Source organism: Sarcophilus harrisii, chromosome 6 (genome assembly GCF_902635505.1).
Source record: "Sarcophilus harrisii chromosome 6, mSarHar1.11, whole genome shotgun sequence".
NCBI classification, from domain to species: Eukaryota; Metazoa; Chordata; class Mammalia; order Dasyuromorphia; family Dasyuridae; genus Sarcophilus; species Sarcophilus harrisii.
This window is the reverse complement of record NC_045431.1, coordinates 136,281,026-136,297,276: the sequence shown is the minus strand read 5'-3', so window position 1 is coordinate 136,297,276 and position 16,251 is coordinate 136,281,026. Positions and strand designations below refer to the sequence as shown.

The 16,251-nt window shown below is 36.7% G+C and overlaps 1 protein-coding gene across 1 annotated transcript in view; it reads right to left on the bottom strand.

Annotated features, from left to right (window-relative positions):
- The window catches only part of MANBA (mannosidase beta), a 117,650-nt gene that overhangs the window by 62,390 nt on the left and 39,009 nt on the right, over positions 1 to 16,251 (bottom strand). Inside the window, exons 6-7 of the mRNA XM_031942781.1 lie at positions 15,919 to 16,094; positions 14,399 to 14,509 (exon numbers count right to left, since the gene is read on the bottom strand). Coding sequence (XP_031798641.1) covers positions 14,399 to 14,509; positions 15,919 to 16,094 — 287 coding nt within the window. The remainder of the gene's footprint in view (positions 1 to 14,398; positions 14,510 to 15,918; positions 16,095 to 16,251) is intronic.

Genomic DNA, 16,251 nt, shown 5'->3' with positions numbered 1-16,251 from the left:
ATGGAAAGATGGAGGAAAATGATATCATTTGTTATTACTAAAGCAATTAATAATTAATTTCAAGAAATAAATTATTAAAGTAATAAATAAGCATTTATTTAATGCCTATTTTGTGCCATACACTGTGCTAAATGCTAAAGATATAAAAAAGGCAAAAGCACTATGTAATTATAAATTATTATTATTTCTGTTTGTATAGATGTATGTTTTCTTTTTTTTTTTTACAATCTACTATGTAATTTCACCTTTATGAGATTCTTCTAATGCTTTTGGAAGTGGGGTATCTTAAGAGAAACAGATCAAAGAGAGATCAATGTGATTTGGGTGAGCCTTTGAAAGGATTATGGGACAATTGTGTTTTCAGCTGGAAGAGCCTTTAGAATTCATCCCATCTACCTTCTCTCTCCATTTCACAAATAAAAAAACTGAGGACCAGAGGTCACAATAGACTTACCCCATGACAACCAATAATATCTACCAGAACCAGGACTTGAACCCAAAGGTTTCTAGCAAAAGATCAATTTTATCTGTTTAAGTGACTATTGGAATAAACTTTTTTTTTTTAATGTATTCTGCTATTCACTTTCATTTTATAGGAGAGTTCATCCCATTCACATTCACATTCACAGTTATGATTACCAGCTCTCTATTATCCTTCATCCTATTTTTTTACCTATATATATTTTTGTTTCCTTTTCTACTCTGTCCTTGGTAGTGTTTTTTTACCCACCCCCAACTATATCTCCTATTACCCCTCCTCCCTCTCTTAGTAGTATTTTTTTAGCCCATTCCACCCACTATCTTATCTTCTATCACTCCTTCCCCCATTCTCTTACCCCTTTTCCCTAGTGTCAAACATCATTTTTTTGTAAGAAGTTTTTCAGGTTATCTATTTATCTGAATGTGATGTTCCCCATTAGAAAGGAAGGGTAGGTGCTATTTTTGCCTTTTTTTTTTAATATCTCCCAGTACTTTGCACATTGTTTGGCATATATTTGGCATCTGACTAAATGACTAACTATAAAGCCCCAACTCCAAACTTGGCTGCTAGTTCTGGAAAAATGGAGCAAATAAAAGGGAATTCAGCTGATTTTGAGAATTTGCATGAGTAAAACACCACATGTAAAACACAGACACACGGACACATACACACACACACACACACACACACACACACACACACATCCAAAAAATAACTTTTAGCCTGAAAAGTTTTTAGGAAAAGGAACCAATGACTGGGTCCTGCAACAAGAATTTTATTTTACTAGTCTAAATCCCTAAGAAGCGTTAAGAGGCCCTTTAACAGGACTTCGTGGAAGAAGTTATTCCAGTTACCCATTTCTCCCCTCTGGGCACATGGGACTAAAGCTGGTGAGCCTTGATTAGCATGTGGCCCTCCTAGTCTCCCCTGATATTTACAAAAGATAACATCAAAGTCATCTGCTACAACAGGTACTTTACTTGGCATAAAATAATGTGCTGTGAAAGGAGCTTAGCAAAGTGTCAGGAGCAAGGCCAAAGCAGACTCCATACCGAAGATAGTGTGTTTTTCTATGAGGCCAAAGTTGTTTTTCTTTAAATAATCCAAACAAAACCTTCAAGTTAGAGCCTACAGATAATGAAATACAGAGACTGGTTGCCAGATGAGCTGATAAAGGGCATAAAACACAGGAATGCCAACATAGATGTTTACCTTCTCCAATATTGTTGTTTTTCTTCTTTGGGGAAGCCATTTTAAGATTGATATACAAGTCAGGCTTCATTAAAATTTTATTTATTTATTTAAACAGAATTGCTTAGCAAAAAGTGCAGATTTGGTCAGCTTATTACTGTCTTTCAGGAAGGAGTTACAAGTGTCTTTACAGAAGGGCTTAATGAGAGGAATCTTGCCTGGCCAAGTAAATTCACTGTATGCCTCAGATTTCTCTCCCTTGTACCACTCACTTCATTGGACCAGATGGATGATGTAAAATCAGGATGTAATGAATCCTGATTCATCAACTAAGGGCTGTTTCTCAGCTGTCTGTAATCAGATATTTTAAAAAGCAAGACCATGTGATTATGGTTTCTCAAAAGAGTTATTTTTTATTTGAAAACTTGCCTTTATGACCAACTCTGAATGCTCTCCTCATTTCAACTTCAAACATCAAAAAAAGTCTCCTGCTGAATATTACCATAGATTTTTGTCCACAATCCCACCTTCTAAATTCATTCCCAAATAGCAATAAATTAATCAGCATGTATTTCCTAAGCACCTCCTATGAGGTCACTGTCACTGTGTTGAGAATACACAATGAATATAACAATCTCTACCCACAAAAAACATACACTCTATAATAGAGGAAACTGAAACAAGAAGCAATTAATTAACTTTCCCACAGTTAGCACCTGAGGCTAGATTTAAATTCAGGTCTTCCTGATTCCAGGTCAAACACACACACACACACATACACAAACACACACACACACACACACACACACGTATCAAAAAGAAAACAGAAATTTTCTTTTCTTAATATATATGACCATCATTTTACCACTTCTGGATTAAGATAGTTACATTATATTGCCACATTTTTTCTTTGATAATAGCTTATTATTTTCAAAATACATGCAAAGATAGCTTTCAATATTCATCTTTGCAAAACCTTGTGTTCTAATTTTCTCCCTACCTGCCCCTAACCCCCTTCTCTAGACAGCAAGTAATCCAATATAGGTTAAATATGTGCAATTCTTCTAAACATATTTCCACATTTATTATGCTACACAAGAAAAATCAGATCAAAAAGGAAAAAAAAAGAGGAAAAAAAAAACAAGCAAGCAACAACAAAAAAGATGAAACTACTAAGTTGTAGTTGTGATCCATATTCAGTCCCCATAGTCTCGTTTCTGGATGCAGATAGCTCTCTCCATCATAAGTCTACTGGAATTGGCCTGAATTACCTCATTGTTGGGGGAAAAAAAAAAATAAGTCCATCATAGCTGATTATCTCACATAATCTTCCCATTGCCATGTATAATGTTCTCTTGATTCCACTCATTTCACTTAGCATCACTTCACATAAGTCTCTCCAAATCTTTCTGCAATCATGCTGCTGATCAATTCTTATAAATATGTTGCCACACTAAGATGACAGGAAAAAATAATGATGATTGTTGGAGGGGATGCGGGAAAACTGGGACGTTGATGCATTGTTGGTGGAGTTGTGAACGAATCCAGCCATTCTGGAGAGCAGTTTGGAACTATGCTCGAGAAGTTATCAAACTGTGCATACCCTTTGATCCAGCAGTGTTACTACTGGGCTTATATCCCAAAGAGATCATAAAGAAGAGAAAGGGACCTGTATGTGCACAAATGTTTGTGGCAGCCCTCTTTGTAGTGGCTAGAAACTGGAAACTGAGTGGATGCCCATCAGTTGGAGAATGGCTGAATAAATTGTGGTATATGAATATTATGGAATATTATTGTTCTGTAAGAAATGACCAACAGGATGATTTCAGAAAGGCCTGGAGAGACTTACATGAACTGATGCTGAGTGAAATGAGCAGGACCAGGAGATCATTATATACTTCAACAACAATACTATATGATGAACAGTTCTGATGGACCTGGCCATCCTCAGCAAGGAGATCAACCAAATCATTTCCAATGGAGCAGTAATGAACTGAACCAGCTATGCCCAGAGAAAGAACTCTGGGAGATGACTAAAAACCATTACATTGAATTCCCAATCCCTATATTTATGCCCACCTGCATTTTTGATTCCTTCACAAGCTAATTGTACAATATTTCAGAGTCTGATTCTTTTTGTACAGCAAAATAACAGTTTGGTCATGTATACTTATTGTGTATCTAATTTATATTTTAATATATTTAACATCTACTGGTCATCCTGCCATCTGGGGAGGGTGGGGGTAAGAGGTGAAAAATTGGAACAAGAGGTTTGGCAATTGTTAATGCTGTAAAGTTACCCATACATATAACCTGTAAATAAAAGGCTATTAAATAAAAAAAAAAGATATGTTGCCACATTTTAACTGACATTGGATATGTTTATTAACTACAAAGGATATAATCAACTCCCTCATTTTACATTAGACCAGACCAGGACCCAGGAACGAAACTGGGTGACTTGCCCAAGGCCACATTGGCAAAAATGGACTTTAAAGCTCTGGCCTCCAGACTCAATGTTCCTCACACTAACTACAACGGCCTTAGATAACATTTGTGTGTGTGTGTGTGTGTGTGTGTGTGTGCGCGCGCCTGCTCATCTGTGTGCATACATATTTATATATACACATATTTAAATATGTGTATACCCCTAGGATATATAGATATAATGTTTATGTATGAATATATTTGTATTGCATAGATATATATTCATGCACACATATATTTTATTGCTTACAGAAGGAATTGGATATCGAGACTTATTGTTTCAATGGAAAGATAAAGTGGAAAGGGAAATATATGCCCAACTGAATTCAGAATTCCAGAGAAAAACAAAGAGAGATAAAGTTTTCTTTAAAAGATCAATACAAAGAAATAGAAGAAAACAAGAGAATGGGAAAGACAAGAGACTTCTTCCAAAAAAATCAGAGATATCAAAGTCTTATTCAAAAATGAGTACAATAAAAGACCAAAATAGTAAGGATTTAACAAAAGTAGAAGAGACTAAGAATAGGTGGCAAGACTATTCAAAAGAACTATACAAAAAAAAAAATCTTACCATTATGATAACCTAAATGCGTGATTACTGATTTAGAGCCAGACATCCTGAAGAATGCAGTAAAGTAAATCATAGGAAGTTTTGCTAACAATAAGACTAATAGAGGTGAAAGAATTCCAGACAATCTATTTAAAACCCTAAAATATGATTGAGTGATACACTCAATATACCAATAAATCTGAAAAGGTCAACAAGTGGTCACTGGATTGGAAAAGATCAGTTTATGGCACAATTCTAAAGAAAGGCAATGCCAAGGAATATTCAAAATATCAGAATCACTGTGTTCCTTTCCCAGGCCAAAAGGTTATGTTTAAATTTCTGAAAACTATGTGGCAGCCCTTTTGTAGTGACAAGAAACTGAAAAATGAGGTGGATGACCATCAGTTGGAGAATGGCTGAATAACTTATGGTATATGAATGCTATAGAATATTATTGTTCTATAAGAAATGATCAGCAGGATGATTTCAGAGAAGCCTGGAGAGACTTACATGAACTGACACTAAGTGAAATAAGCAGAACCAGGAGATCATTGTATACTGCAACAACAAAATTATACGATAATCAATTCTGATGCACATGGTTCTTTTCAACAATGAGATGATTCAGGCCTGTTCCAAGGATCTTGTGATGAAGAGAGTCATTTACACCCACAGAAAGGACTGTGGGAACTGAATGTGGATCTATTTTCACTTTTTTTGTTGTAGTTTTTATTTTATTTTCTTTCTCATTTTTTTCCTTTTTGATTTGATTTTTCTTGTACAGCAAGATAATTATATAAATATGTATACATATATTGGATTTAACATATATTTTTGCCACGTTTAACATATATTGGATTACTTGCCATATAGGGGAGGGGATGGGAGAAAGGAAGGAAAATTGGAACACAAGGTTTTGCAAGAGTTAATGTTGAAAAAATCATCTATGAATATGTTTTGAAAATAAAAAGCTTTAATAAAAAAAAATTCTGCCAGACAGATTTCAATAATACACAAATTTAAAATTATGAAAAGAGCAGGCTGGTTTTGAAAGAGGTAGAGAAACTAGAGACCAAATTGCCAACATTCACTAGATTATGGAAAAAGCAAGGGAGTTATAGAAAAAACAAACAATACATACATACATCAAACAAACATCAAACATACAAAGAAACAATAAAAATAAAAAATATCTACTTCTAATTCACTAACTACACTAAAACCTTTGTCTTGTATGGATCACCACAAAATGCAGCAAGCCCTTAAACAGATGGGAATGCCAGACCATCTTACTTGTATCCTGAAGAACTTATAAGTGTATGTTGGGAAACTATCATTACTTAAAAGATGGGATTATAATTGCATAAAAGGTAATCACTATCCATGCAGTATTGGAAAGATGCTGCTTAAAAAGCACCAGAAAATGAGTGTTTTTATTCTAAACTGATTGTTTTTCTCTCAAATAGTCCTCAATTAAGAATCCCTGTATATTCTAGTTCATTGTCTCTGGAGATAGTTTTTATACTACTTGGAACTTCAAGCTAGGCATTACTCAGGGGTAGATGAAAGGTCTCTCTGCATTGCTGAAGAGCTGAATTCTTATAATTCTCCCCAAAACTGGCAAACTCTCAAATGGCTTTTTCAAACATCATGCATTGTCATTTTAGATAGTCTGTGCTATGCCTATGAAATATCTATTTTATGGCAACAAAGGTCAATCAACTTCATTTTCCACAGCATTACTTATCATGATCATGACTTCATGAGATCCAGAAACCCATCATTCCAGAGTTTTTAAATCAACCCTGAAACTCATACCTTCTCAGCACCTTTTGCCTGTGAGGCCATTCTCTTTACTGTGGTTGGAGAAAGTGGAGGGTGAATATTGAAGAGCTCCTCCTTGATCCTCTACTATATAAGGAGAGTGCCCAAATCATTCACTTCATCATTTCCTACCCAAATGCTCTAGCCTGGACTTCACAATGTTCAGAAACTCACTATCCTGCAAGATGAAATCAACTCAGTAATTCACACTTATTCAGATCATTTCCCACCCTGGCTGCAGGACTTCATCATGTCCTCAAGCAAGATACCCTCTTATCCAACTCCTTTTCAATTTCTTCTTGTGTCTAATCTTTTTTGGATTATAAGATCTGAGGACAAGAACCTTCTTTATACTCTCAGCACTTAGCATAATGTTGGCACATAGTAGGCATTAAATGTTTACTGACTCTAACTCTGAATTCCTAGTGGCTAGGCCATGGCCAGTGGAGAATAAAATACTCATATGAGATTCTTCTATTAGCAACAAGAAATATCAGAATGTGACAAAATCATAGAAGCAATGGAATATGTGAGAACTGAGTAACATAGTTTTGCTTAAAAACACACCTATACAATAAACTAAATAAGGTAGAGATTAGAGAAAATATATTTACCATACCTGGATCATAGGAGAAGAAAAAATGGAAATATTGTAGAGGACACAGTAAGTCTTGATTTGGCAGAGTCAAATACTCAAATATTTTTAAAATATGATTGTTACATTTAAATGCTTTGACAAATAAAAACATGCATGAAACATGCACTATTATTTTAAATAATTGGCTCTACTTCTCAGTACCCATAGTAGAAAGTGTTACTGGGATTTGTAAGGGCCTAACTCTGTTAAGTTTGACTTTCACTGTATTTGTCTTAGAAACGTTGTTTATTTGAAATGATGTCATGAGTCATGTTGTTCTGAACTCTTTGCCACCATATCAGAGTGATAGGAATTTTACAAGAAAACTTTGTGGGAAGAACTTAAAATTTCAAGTTTTCCCCAGCTTTAAGTACCCTGAACATTTTCCCATGTTTACTTTTTTTTAATATTAAAAAAAAAAAAAAAACTTAAGAAGGAACTTACAAACCAAATCAAATAAGAGAAAGCTTTACATCAATAGTATTTCATAGAGGGCCACAGATTGTGGGGAATTCTGGAAAAGGTATACTTGAAGCAAGGATACTTACAACAGGGTGTTTACTCAGTGTGATTAATGAGATAATGGTTCTCTAGTTTACATATACTTAGTGTGATATAATGATATAATCATTCTGGTTGACATATATTTAGTGTGATGTAATGATGTAATCAGACTGAGGTATTTAAGGGCTGAGAGAACTGGAAACAAAAGCTCTCAAGCTCGGACCCAGACACGGACACAGAGGAGACTCAGACTCAGATATAGAGGAGACACCGACAAGGACTCAGACATAAAGGAGACACCAAAGACAGAGATGGAAAAGAGATCTTCCTGCTGGCTCTCCTGCCTTCATCATTCCTCCATCTAAGACCAAGGCCCATCCAGAGATTCTCCAGAGGGCTAGTCTGGACATTACATTTTGGTGCCGAAACATGGGGCACTAAATGTGGGGCTCTAGATGTGAGGTTCTAGTCGTAAGAACCTACACTCAGCAATTCAACTGATGCATCCTAAGCTCAGTGGAGAAGTCCTGGTGACCCAGAAATAGGGTGAGTACAAAAAATAGACAAGCAGGAAACTTTGGTAAGGGCTAAATTAGTCACTTTCATTTCTCAGCTGAAATGGGGCAAATACTAAGAAAAGAGCCTCCCACACCCTGAGGAGACTGTGTAGCAACCATAGTTAGGTTAATAAAGAAGCAGGGTTTGTTGGTAACTTGGAAGCAGATCACTGAACTTTTAAATATATTAGAGTGCATGTCTCCTTGGCTCTCTAAGGAAGAAAAATTAGAGCCAGATATGTGGAAAACAGTGGGAGAGTAACTAATTGAATATTACGAAGCTATGGGTCCTGATTCAATTCCTAAGAAAATATTCCTTATGTACAATATAAAACAATTGGCTCTAAAGAAACCCACAAGTTCTTTAAAAAAAAAAGGGGGGGGGAATTTTAATGTGTGTGAGGAAGTGTGAGGAGAAAGAGCAGGAAAAGGATGGTATTGATAAAGCAGCTGAAAAGCATGGAGAGTTGGACAAGAAAGGAGTTAAGTACCTTAAGAACAGTGTTGATGAGATTAAAGAGTGTGGTGCTTCTCACTTTCACAGCTCAGTTTCACTTCCTCCTATACCCTACCAGGCACACTTAGGGCATTTCCCATCTCCTAACCCTTCTCCCTCAATTTTGCCTTCATGGGCAGAGAGAGGAGGAGGAGTGGAAGAGGCAGTGATACCATCAGCACAACATATACAGCAGTTTTGTGCACCTCTAGCTAAAGAAGAAGGTCAGGATACATCTGATTTTAGACGCGCACACTGTGATTGAAGAGTTTGACTCTTCAGGTCAAGCCAGAAGATACACTCCTTTAAATCTGGAAATTATCAAAGATCTGAAAAAGGCTTGCACTCTTTATAGGGCTACATTATCTTATGTTAAAATCGTATTTGAGAATTTGGCTTATGAAATTTTAACCCCTAGTGATTGAAAATCTATAGCAAAGACATGTTCAGAACCTGGACAAAACTTGTGACTCAGAAAGAGTATAGTGAACCCTGTAGAATACAAGCCCAATGAAATAGGAAAACTGGAGTTAAGATACTGTTCACCTTTGATCAACTAGCAGGAATAGGCCCTTATGAAGACACTTTAGCAAAGATTAATTACCCTATAGCAGCATAAGAGCAAACTGCTTCTGTTGCTATCAAACCATGGGGTTTTACAGGACAAAGGAGAGGTCTTCACAAAAACAGTGCAAGATCCAAATGAATCCTTTGCTGATTTCTTGGGATATCTGCAGACAGCTGTCATACAAACTATTGGTGAAAATGTAGCAACAGAAATAATGATAAGACAACTTGCTAGAGAAAATGCTAATGAGGTTTGTAGAAGAATTATATGGGGAATACACAAGGATACTCCTTTAGAGGAAATCATAAGACACTGTACTACAGTGGGCACAAATACCTTTTATACGCAGGCTATGATGCAGACTTTCAAGATCTAACATGGGAAGACAGGGTCCCTTTAGACAAGGGACTTCCAGAGAGATTCCTCAATGCTTTCAATGTGGTAAAGTAGGGCATTTGGGCATTTGAAAACTCAATGTTGGCATAAAGATAAAGTGAAAAAAACAGAGTGGGAGAACAAGACCCAAAAACCCATGTCCAAAATGCAACAAAGGCTTCCCTTGGGCATCATCAGAATGTAGATTGACTCAGTGAAATGGGAAGTGGGGCTCGGCTCCAGAGCCCCAGACAAAAAACACTGGGGCATGATGGCAGCCGATGTTATACCCATGGAGTCTTCAAAAGTTCAGTACTCCAACATGATCAATAAGCCGAGAAACAATCTGATGGGGGAAAGGGATTACAATTGGAGAGAATAGAGTTGTATATGGCTGGGACTACTGAGATATCCCCTGAAGAGGTGAAATCTGTCCCTATCCGGCCTATGGATCCTTTGCCTCCACACACAGTAGGCTTGACCATTTCACTTCCTAAGAGTGATTACAAAACAGTGTTTATGAATACACTGACTTGGGAAATAGGAATATGTAACTAATACAGATAGACAATGTGTGACATCACCCAGGAGAATTAGTAGCATCAGGTTTACTGAAACACATTCCTAATAGGCAATTTGGTGATATTTATCCAGATTTTGACTCACAGCTATTACAGTTGACCATCCTATGCTCACTATCTATGTAAATGGCATGTCATTGAAAGGGTTGGTAGACACGGGGGCAGATAGTACAGTATTAGAGGTGCAATTGGCCCAGTCATTTGCCAAAGATTAAAGCAGACATCCATATGTCTGATATAGGAGGATCAATAGCAGCTGAAATTAGTGCTACCCCTTTGATATCAATGACATTTTAAGGGAAGACAGTGCTTGAAACTCACCACGCCACCTTAAAAAGAAGCTCAAGAGGCTTTGAGAGAAGTTGAACTGGTTTTATCCAATGTGGTTGAAAGAATTACTCAAAAACTTTTGGAAATATCAGTTTTTGCTACAAAAGAGGCACCCACAGCAGTCCTTCATCAAGGAGACAGTGTGATAGAGAGAATGACCCTCCCAGCACAATCAGACCAAAGTCTTACTCCTTATTCAGTGCTTATGGCTAGAATTTTATTAAAGGCCATTAAGAGAGTAGTACAACTATCTGGGATAAGACCTGACAAGATATACACCTTTTCTACCAATGCACAAATTAATGTATGCTGTGAAAACATCGCAGAGTGGCAAATTTTATTGGCCACAGCTCTACACGGGTCTCCATTAAAGATAACCTAGCTATTGCATAATTGGCAATGGATTTTTGAAAAAAAGCTTTCTAAGGTTCCTCTTAAAGGACCAACTATCTTTACAGATGCATCCAAACATAATATTTGTGCTGTATACTTTCATGACTTAACTATAAAGAGAGTAGTCAGAACTCCTTTTCAGTCCACTCAACAGAATGAATTGTATGCAATCGTTCTAGCTCTTATTATCCAGGAGATATAAATATCATATCAGATTCAGCTTTTTCAGTATGTGTGGTACAAAGATTTGCCATAGCCCAAATAAAATTTCTAGCTTCTAATATATATCAGCTCTTTAAGGTATTTCAAGAGCAAGTGAGAAAGCATCTAGGTAAAATTTATATCTTACATCTCCACTCTCATAGTGGATTTCCAGGTCCTATTTTTTATGGAAATTCAAAGGCAGATTGCCTTATAATCATGTTAGCCAATACTCTTTTATTTCAGACAGCCCAAGAATCTCATTCTAAATATCATCAGGCTGCTCGAGCTTTACGTTTATAATTTGGAATAACTAGAGAGCAAGCTAGGAGCATAGTAAAAGCCTGTACAGTTTGCCTTCCTTTCCACACTCCTACACTCCCTCCAGTGAAAAATGCTTGTGGTTTGAGACCCAGTGAAATTTGGATGTGACCTATTATAAATCTTTTGGTCATCTGTCTTTTATCCATGTCGTAGTAGACACCTTGTCAGGATTTACCTTTGCAATACCAGCAGCAAAAGAGACAGCCCGAGTGGTCACTGAATTCCTTATACAAGTTTTTGCAATTATGGATGTGCCACAAGCAATAAAAACAGATAATGGACCTGCATATACTTCTAAACATTTTGCACACTTTTGTGCACAGTATCAGATTTTACACATCACTGGCATACCTTTTAATTCTCAAGGACAGGCAATAGTAGAGAGGAGAAACAGAACATCAAGACACTTCTCCAAAAACAAAAGAAAAGGGGAGCCACAAGTAACCCTAGAGAACGTTTAAATTTAGCTCTTTATACTATTGATTTTTTGATTTTTGATAAAGATGCACTGGCTCTGGCAGAGAGGTTTTATAACCCACCAGAAGGGCAGTGTCCAGTGTGAGCAGCTCCACATCTTTAGATAATCTCCAGGTAATGTGGAGAAATCCAGAAAATGGTGAATGGAAGGGACCAGATAGATTAAGTGCTTGGGGAAGAGGGTTTGCTTATATCTCTACAGATGGAGAAGGAATCAGATGGGTGCCAATGAGCTTTATTCGTCTTGTCCGTCTGAGAGAGACAGAGAAGACCCTAGAAATAAAGGAGAAGACCCAAGAAACATCAGGTGGTTCCATCTCTGACTATATATGCCACCGAAAAAGCATGGCTGTTAACCCAATGTGCCTGACAATTGACTCATGAACATCAAAAATTGTTAATGAGACTGCTGCAGGACTGTTGCAGGACTTCAAAACCTGCAGGAATCATTGGATTCTCAGACACATGAAGTAATGGACTGTGGTGTTCTCTTCTTTTTCTAAAATATGATTGTTCTCTGGGAGCAGGTTTCTTGGGAAGGTTTCTGGAGGCAGCCTTAGTTTCAGTTCAAAGTAATAATTACTTCAAATGCAGCCAGGGATTAAAGTACAGTCTTTTATTGTCTCTTCCAAAATAGCCTGGTAAGCTTTCCTTGGTTCCAACAGCTCTTGTTGATAGTCTGCCAGCTTCTGTCTCCAGCTCTTTCTGACTCTTGATTCTACTCCTCCGAATCCTTCATTCTGCCCAACTGCAGTCTCTAGCTTGTCAATTTCCTGAACTCACTGATTTCTGGCTTTCAATCTTTTTCAACTGGTTCTCCTGACTGAGCTCAGCTCTTTTTTATGCTCTTTTAGAAGTGTAAACTCAAAGGTTGACTCCTCCTCTGAGAGTGGGATTATGGGGGATGTGAATTCATGAATCTCATACTGAATCTTCCAACTTGTGAACTCTAATGTGTGAGCTAATGTGTGAACTCTCAAAGGTGTAAGCATTGTTTCTATCAATTTAGTGACTTAACACCTTGTAAGGATTCGCGCTAATGTGTGAACCAATAAGCATTGTTTCTATCGATTCCATTGAGTTAATACTAGGATTCTAACTTGGGACAATAGATTGGTTTTGGACTATCTCTTAGCTGCTGAAGGAGGTGTATGTGTGATTGCTATTTATATAGCCTCCTTCAAGGATTTATGGACATGCAGAATTCCTCATGTTGATTTATATTGCATCACTACTAGCCTGTGTTACATTACTATGTGTAATACCTTCCGTGCTTGTGTAAAACCTTGTGTAAAACCTTCCATGCTGATGGATTTATTTATATCTGTTTCAATTAAGACCCTTCAGCCCAGAGGAAACCTGCTAATGATATCTACTTTGGGTCCTCATTTCCCTTTGGTGCCTCCCTCCTGAGAAGTCAGGGAGGACATGACCATCTGTGTTCTAAAACAAAAGAAAGCAGGAGATATATAGGGCCACAGATAGTGGGGAACTCTGGGAAAGGTATACTTGAAGCAAAGATACTGATAGCAGGGTGTTTACTCAGTGTGACTGATGAGATAATGGTTCTCTAGTTCACATATACTTAGTGTGATATAATGATGCAAACATTCTAGTATGATATAATGATATAATCATACTAGCTTGATATAATATTATCACTCTAGTTGGCATATACTTAGTGTGATATAATGATGTAATCAGACTGAGGTATTTAAGGGCTGAGAGGACTGGAGACAAGATCTCTCAAGCTCAAACTCAGACTCAGACACAGAGGAAACACAGATGAGGACTCAGACACAAAAGAGACACAGAAGACAGAGACAGAAACAGAGATCCTCCTGGTGGCTCTCTTGCCTTCATCCCTCCTCCACCTAAGACCAAGGCCCATCCAAAGATCCTCCAGAGAGCTAGTCCAGACATTACATTTTGGTGCCCAAACTTGAGGCACTAAACATGGGGCTCTAGATGTGAGGCTGCAGATGTAAGGACCTATACTCAGCAGTTCAACTGATGCAATCCTAAGCTCAGTGGAGAAGTCCCTGTGACCCGGAAATGGGGTGAGTACAAAAATAGACAAGCAGGAAACTTTGGTAAGGGCTAAATTAATCACTTTCATTTTTCAGCTGAAATGGGGCAAATACTAAGAAAAGAGCCTCCCATACCCCAAGGGGACTAGATCATTTGCCTGCTTCCAAAATTTACCTAAATGATATAATATTATATATATATATATTCATATATATATATATATATATATATATATATATACACACACACACACACACATATATATATATACATATACACAGCAATAATGATGGTGGTGGAGTAGCAGTATAAGCACTTAACATGTTATTTCACTAATTTGTAAATTTAAAAATTAACAACAACAACAAGACTTTCAAAAGTGCTTACTCACCTTAGCTAATTTTTTAATATGATAGCCTCCTTCCAGTTTAAAAGTTACTGCCATATTATACCCAGTCTGATTTCCATGTCCATTAGGCCACCATGTCTCCACTGTAGTATTCTTAAGAAACAGATAAAGTAATAATTGTAGCACAAATCCAGCAAATAAAAACCATTGTCATATGTGTCTGGCTTTGTTCATTCACTGCATCACAGCCAACACTACCAAAAGTTAGAGGAAAAGAAAATGAGCCACGAATTCGAATGCTGAATCTAGAAACTTTGAATTCCAAAAAATACCACATCCGGAGGATAGTACATATCACTAACAAGATTAGAAAACAGAAATTAAGCTTAAAAACATTTCAATCAATGTGCCAAAATTTCTATAGAAAAGAAGAAAACAAGAGAGACTAAATAGCAAATAAAGGATAAGAAAAGAAAAACGTGGTATCAGAATACCCCACTGATGCTTCATGGCTCTAATGCGCTACATTTTTCCTAAACTTCTATCATCTTTATCATTTAGCATTCATATTTCTAATCAGGTAGTATAATCAGTCTAAAATTTCTAATTTACCTTAACAGAAAATGTATTACCAAGCTGTGTGGCTAAACTGATTTTAGAATTTTGAATTTAACTTGCAAGTATTAATCATCCTCAGTGAGTAAGAAAACAAATTAGTTTTTGCTGACTGATGGTAAATTAATAGAGGCATGTATTCCCAGGGATTTGTAGCCTCAAGATTTTCTATTACTAAGTTTTTTCAATTCAATTCAATCAGGCCTGAATATTTATTAGACATTTCCTATTACAAGGAAGATAATAAGCTAAGTGGCTTCCCCCTTTCCTGCTTGCCTTCTACCAGAATTCAGTTCAAACAGACTTCTCCCACCTACAAAGTAGCTCTGAGCCATCTCTTGGTCCTCTAGTGCTAGCCCCTCCTTGTTTGTTACAGGATTGTGCTATACTAACAGCATCCAGAGGAAGACAGGCCACTCTACCTCAGTGCAAGAAAGCTGAGGATGTTTGCATTTGGTGATGTGTTAATAAATATTAATTCTTTCAAAATGTAATCTTATCTTTAATATATTTTAAAATTACACCTAGAACATACTCTAATGATTCTGGAATAATGTTTCTAATACTAAAAATGCAATACCTATCACTTACCTCCTTAAGGGCCAAAGATATACAGAGTCACACTTTCTCCATGTCTTATGAGCCTTTGAAGTCCCACTAAATTCTGTTGGGAATCTAAGCAATTCTCCAGTTTTAACAGCTAAAGAAAAGGTATTGTATATACAAAAGCTAAAAATGAATGGGAAAAGAAACATACCAAAATGGTTTGGGTAGAAAATGTCTTCTAGAATATACAATGTGGATTAGTTTTATAAATATGAATTTTAAAAATGCAAAGGAGTAAAGAATGGCAATAATTGACTCACAGAGTCTTTTGTCTCATTTTTGAAAATCAAAAGGGCCAAACTTTCATCCCATATGCTTCTTACCAAGTATCAGCCTCTTACCTTGTTGATGTTCAGAAGCAATGAAATCATGCTTTTCCCAGGATAAAGTTCAATGTCATATATCTGGTGGGTTTGCAAACCTGGAATGCTCACAGTTACTTGGCCACCAAATGGTTTTGAGCTAACCACATCAAAATAAGCTTCTATTTTAAGATTCCACTCTCTGGCACTGTTGACTGAAATTAAGAAGAGAGAAAGAAAAGAAAGTATGTATTCAGAAAAGAGTTAGTATTATCCCTAGACTCACTGGGAAGGCAGAACTATTTGTGATTCCCCAGACATCCATAAATACTTTCTTAACTCTGATTAGTGCAATGACAAAGCATAATTCCA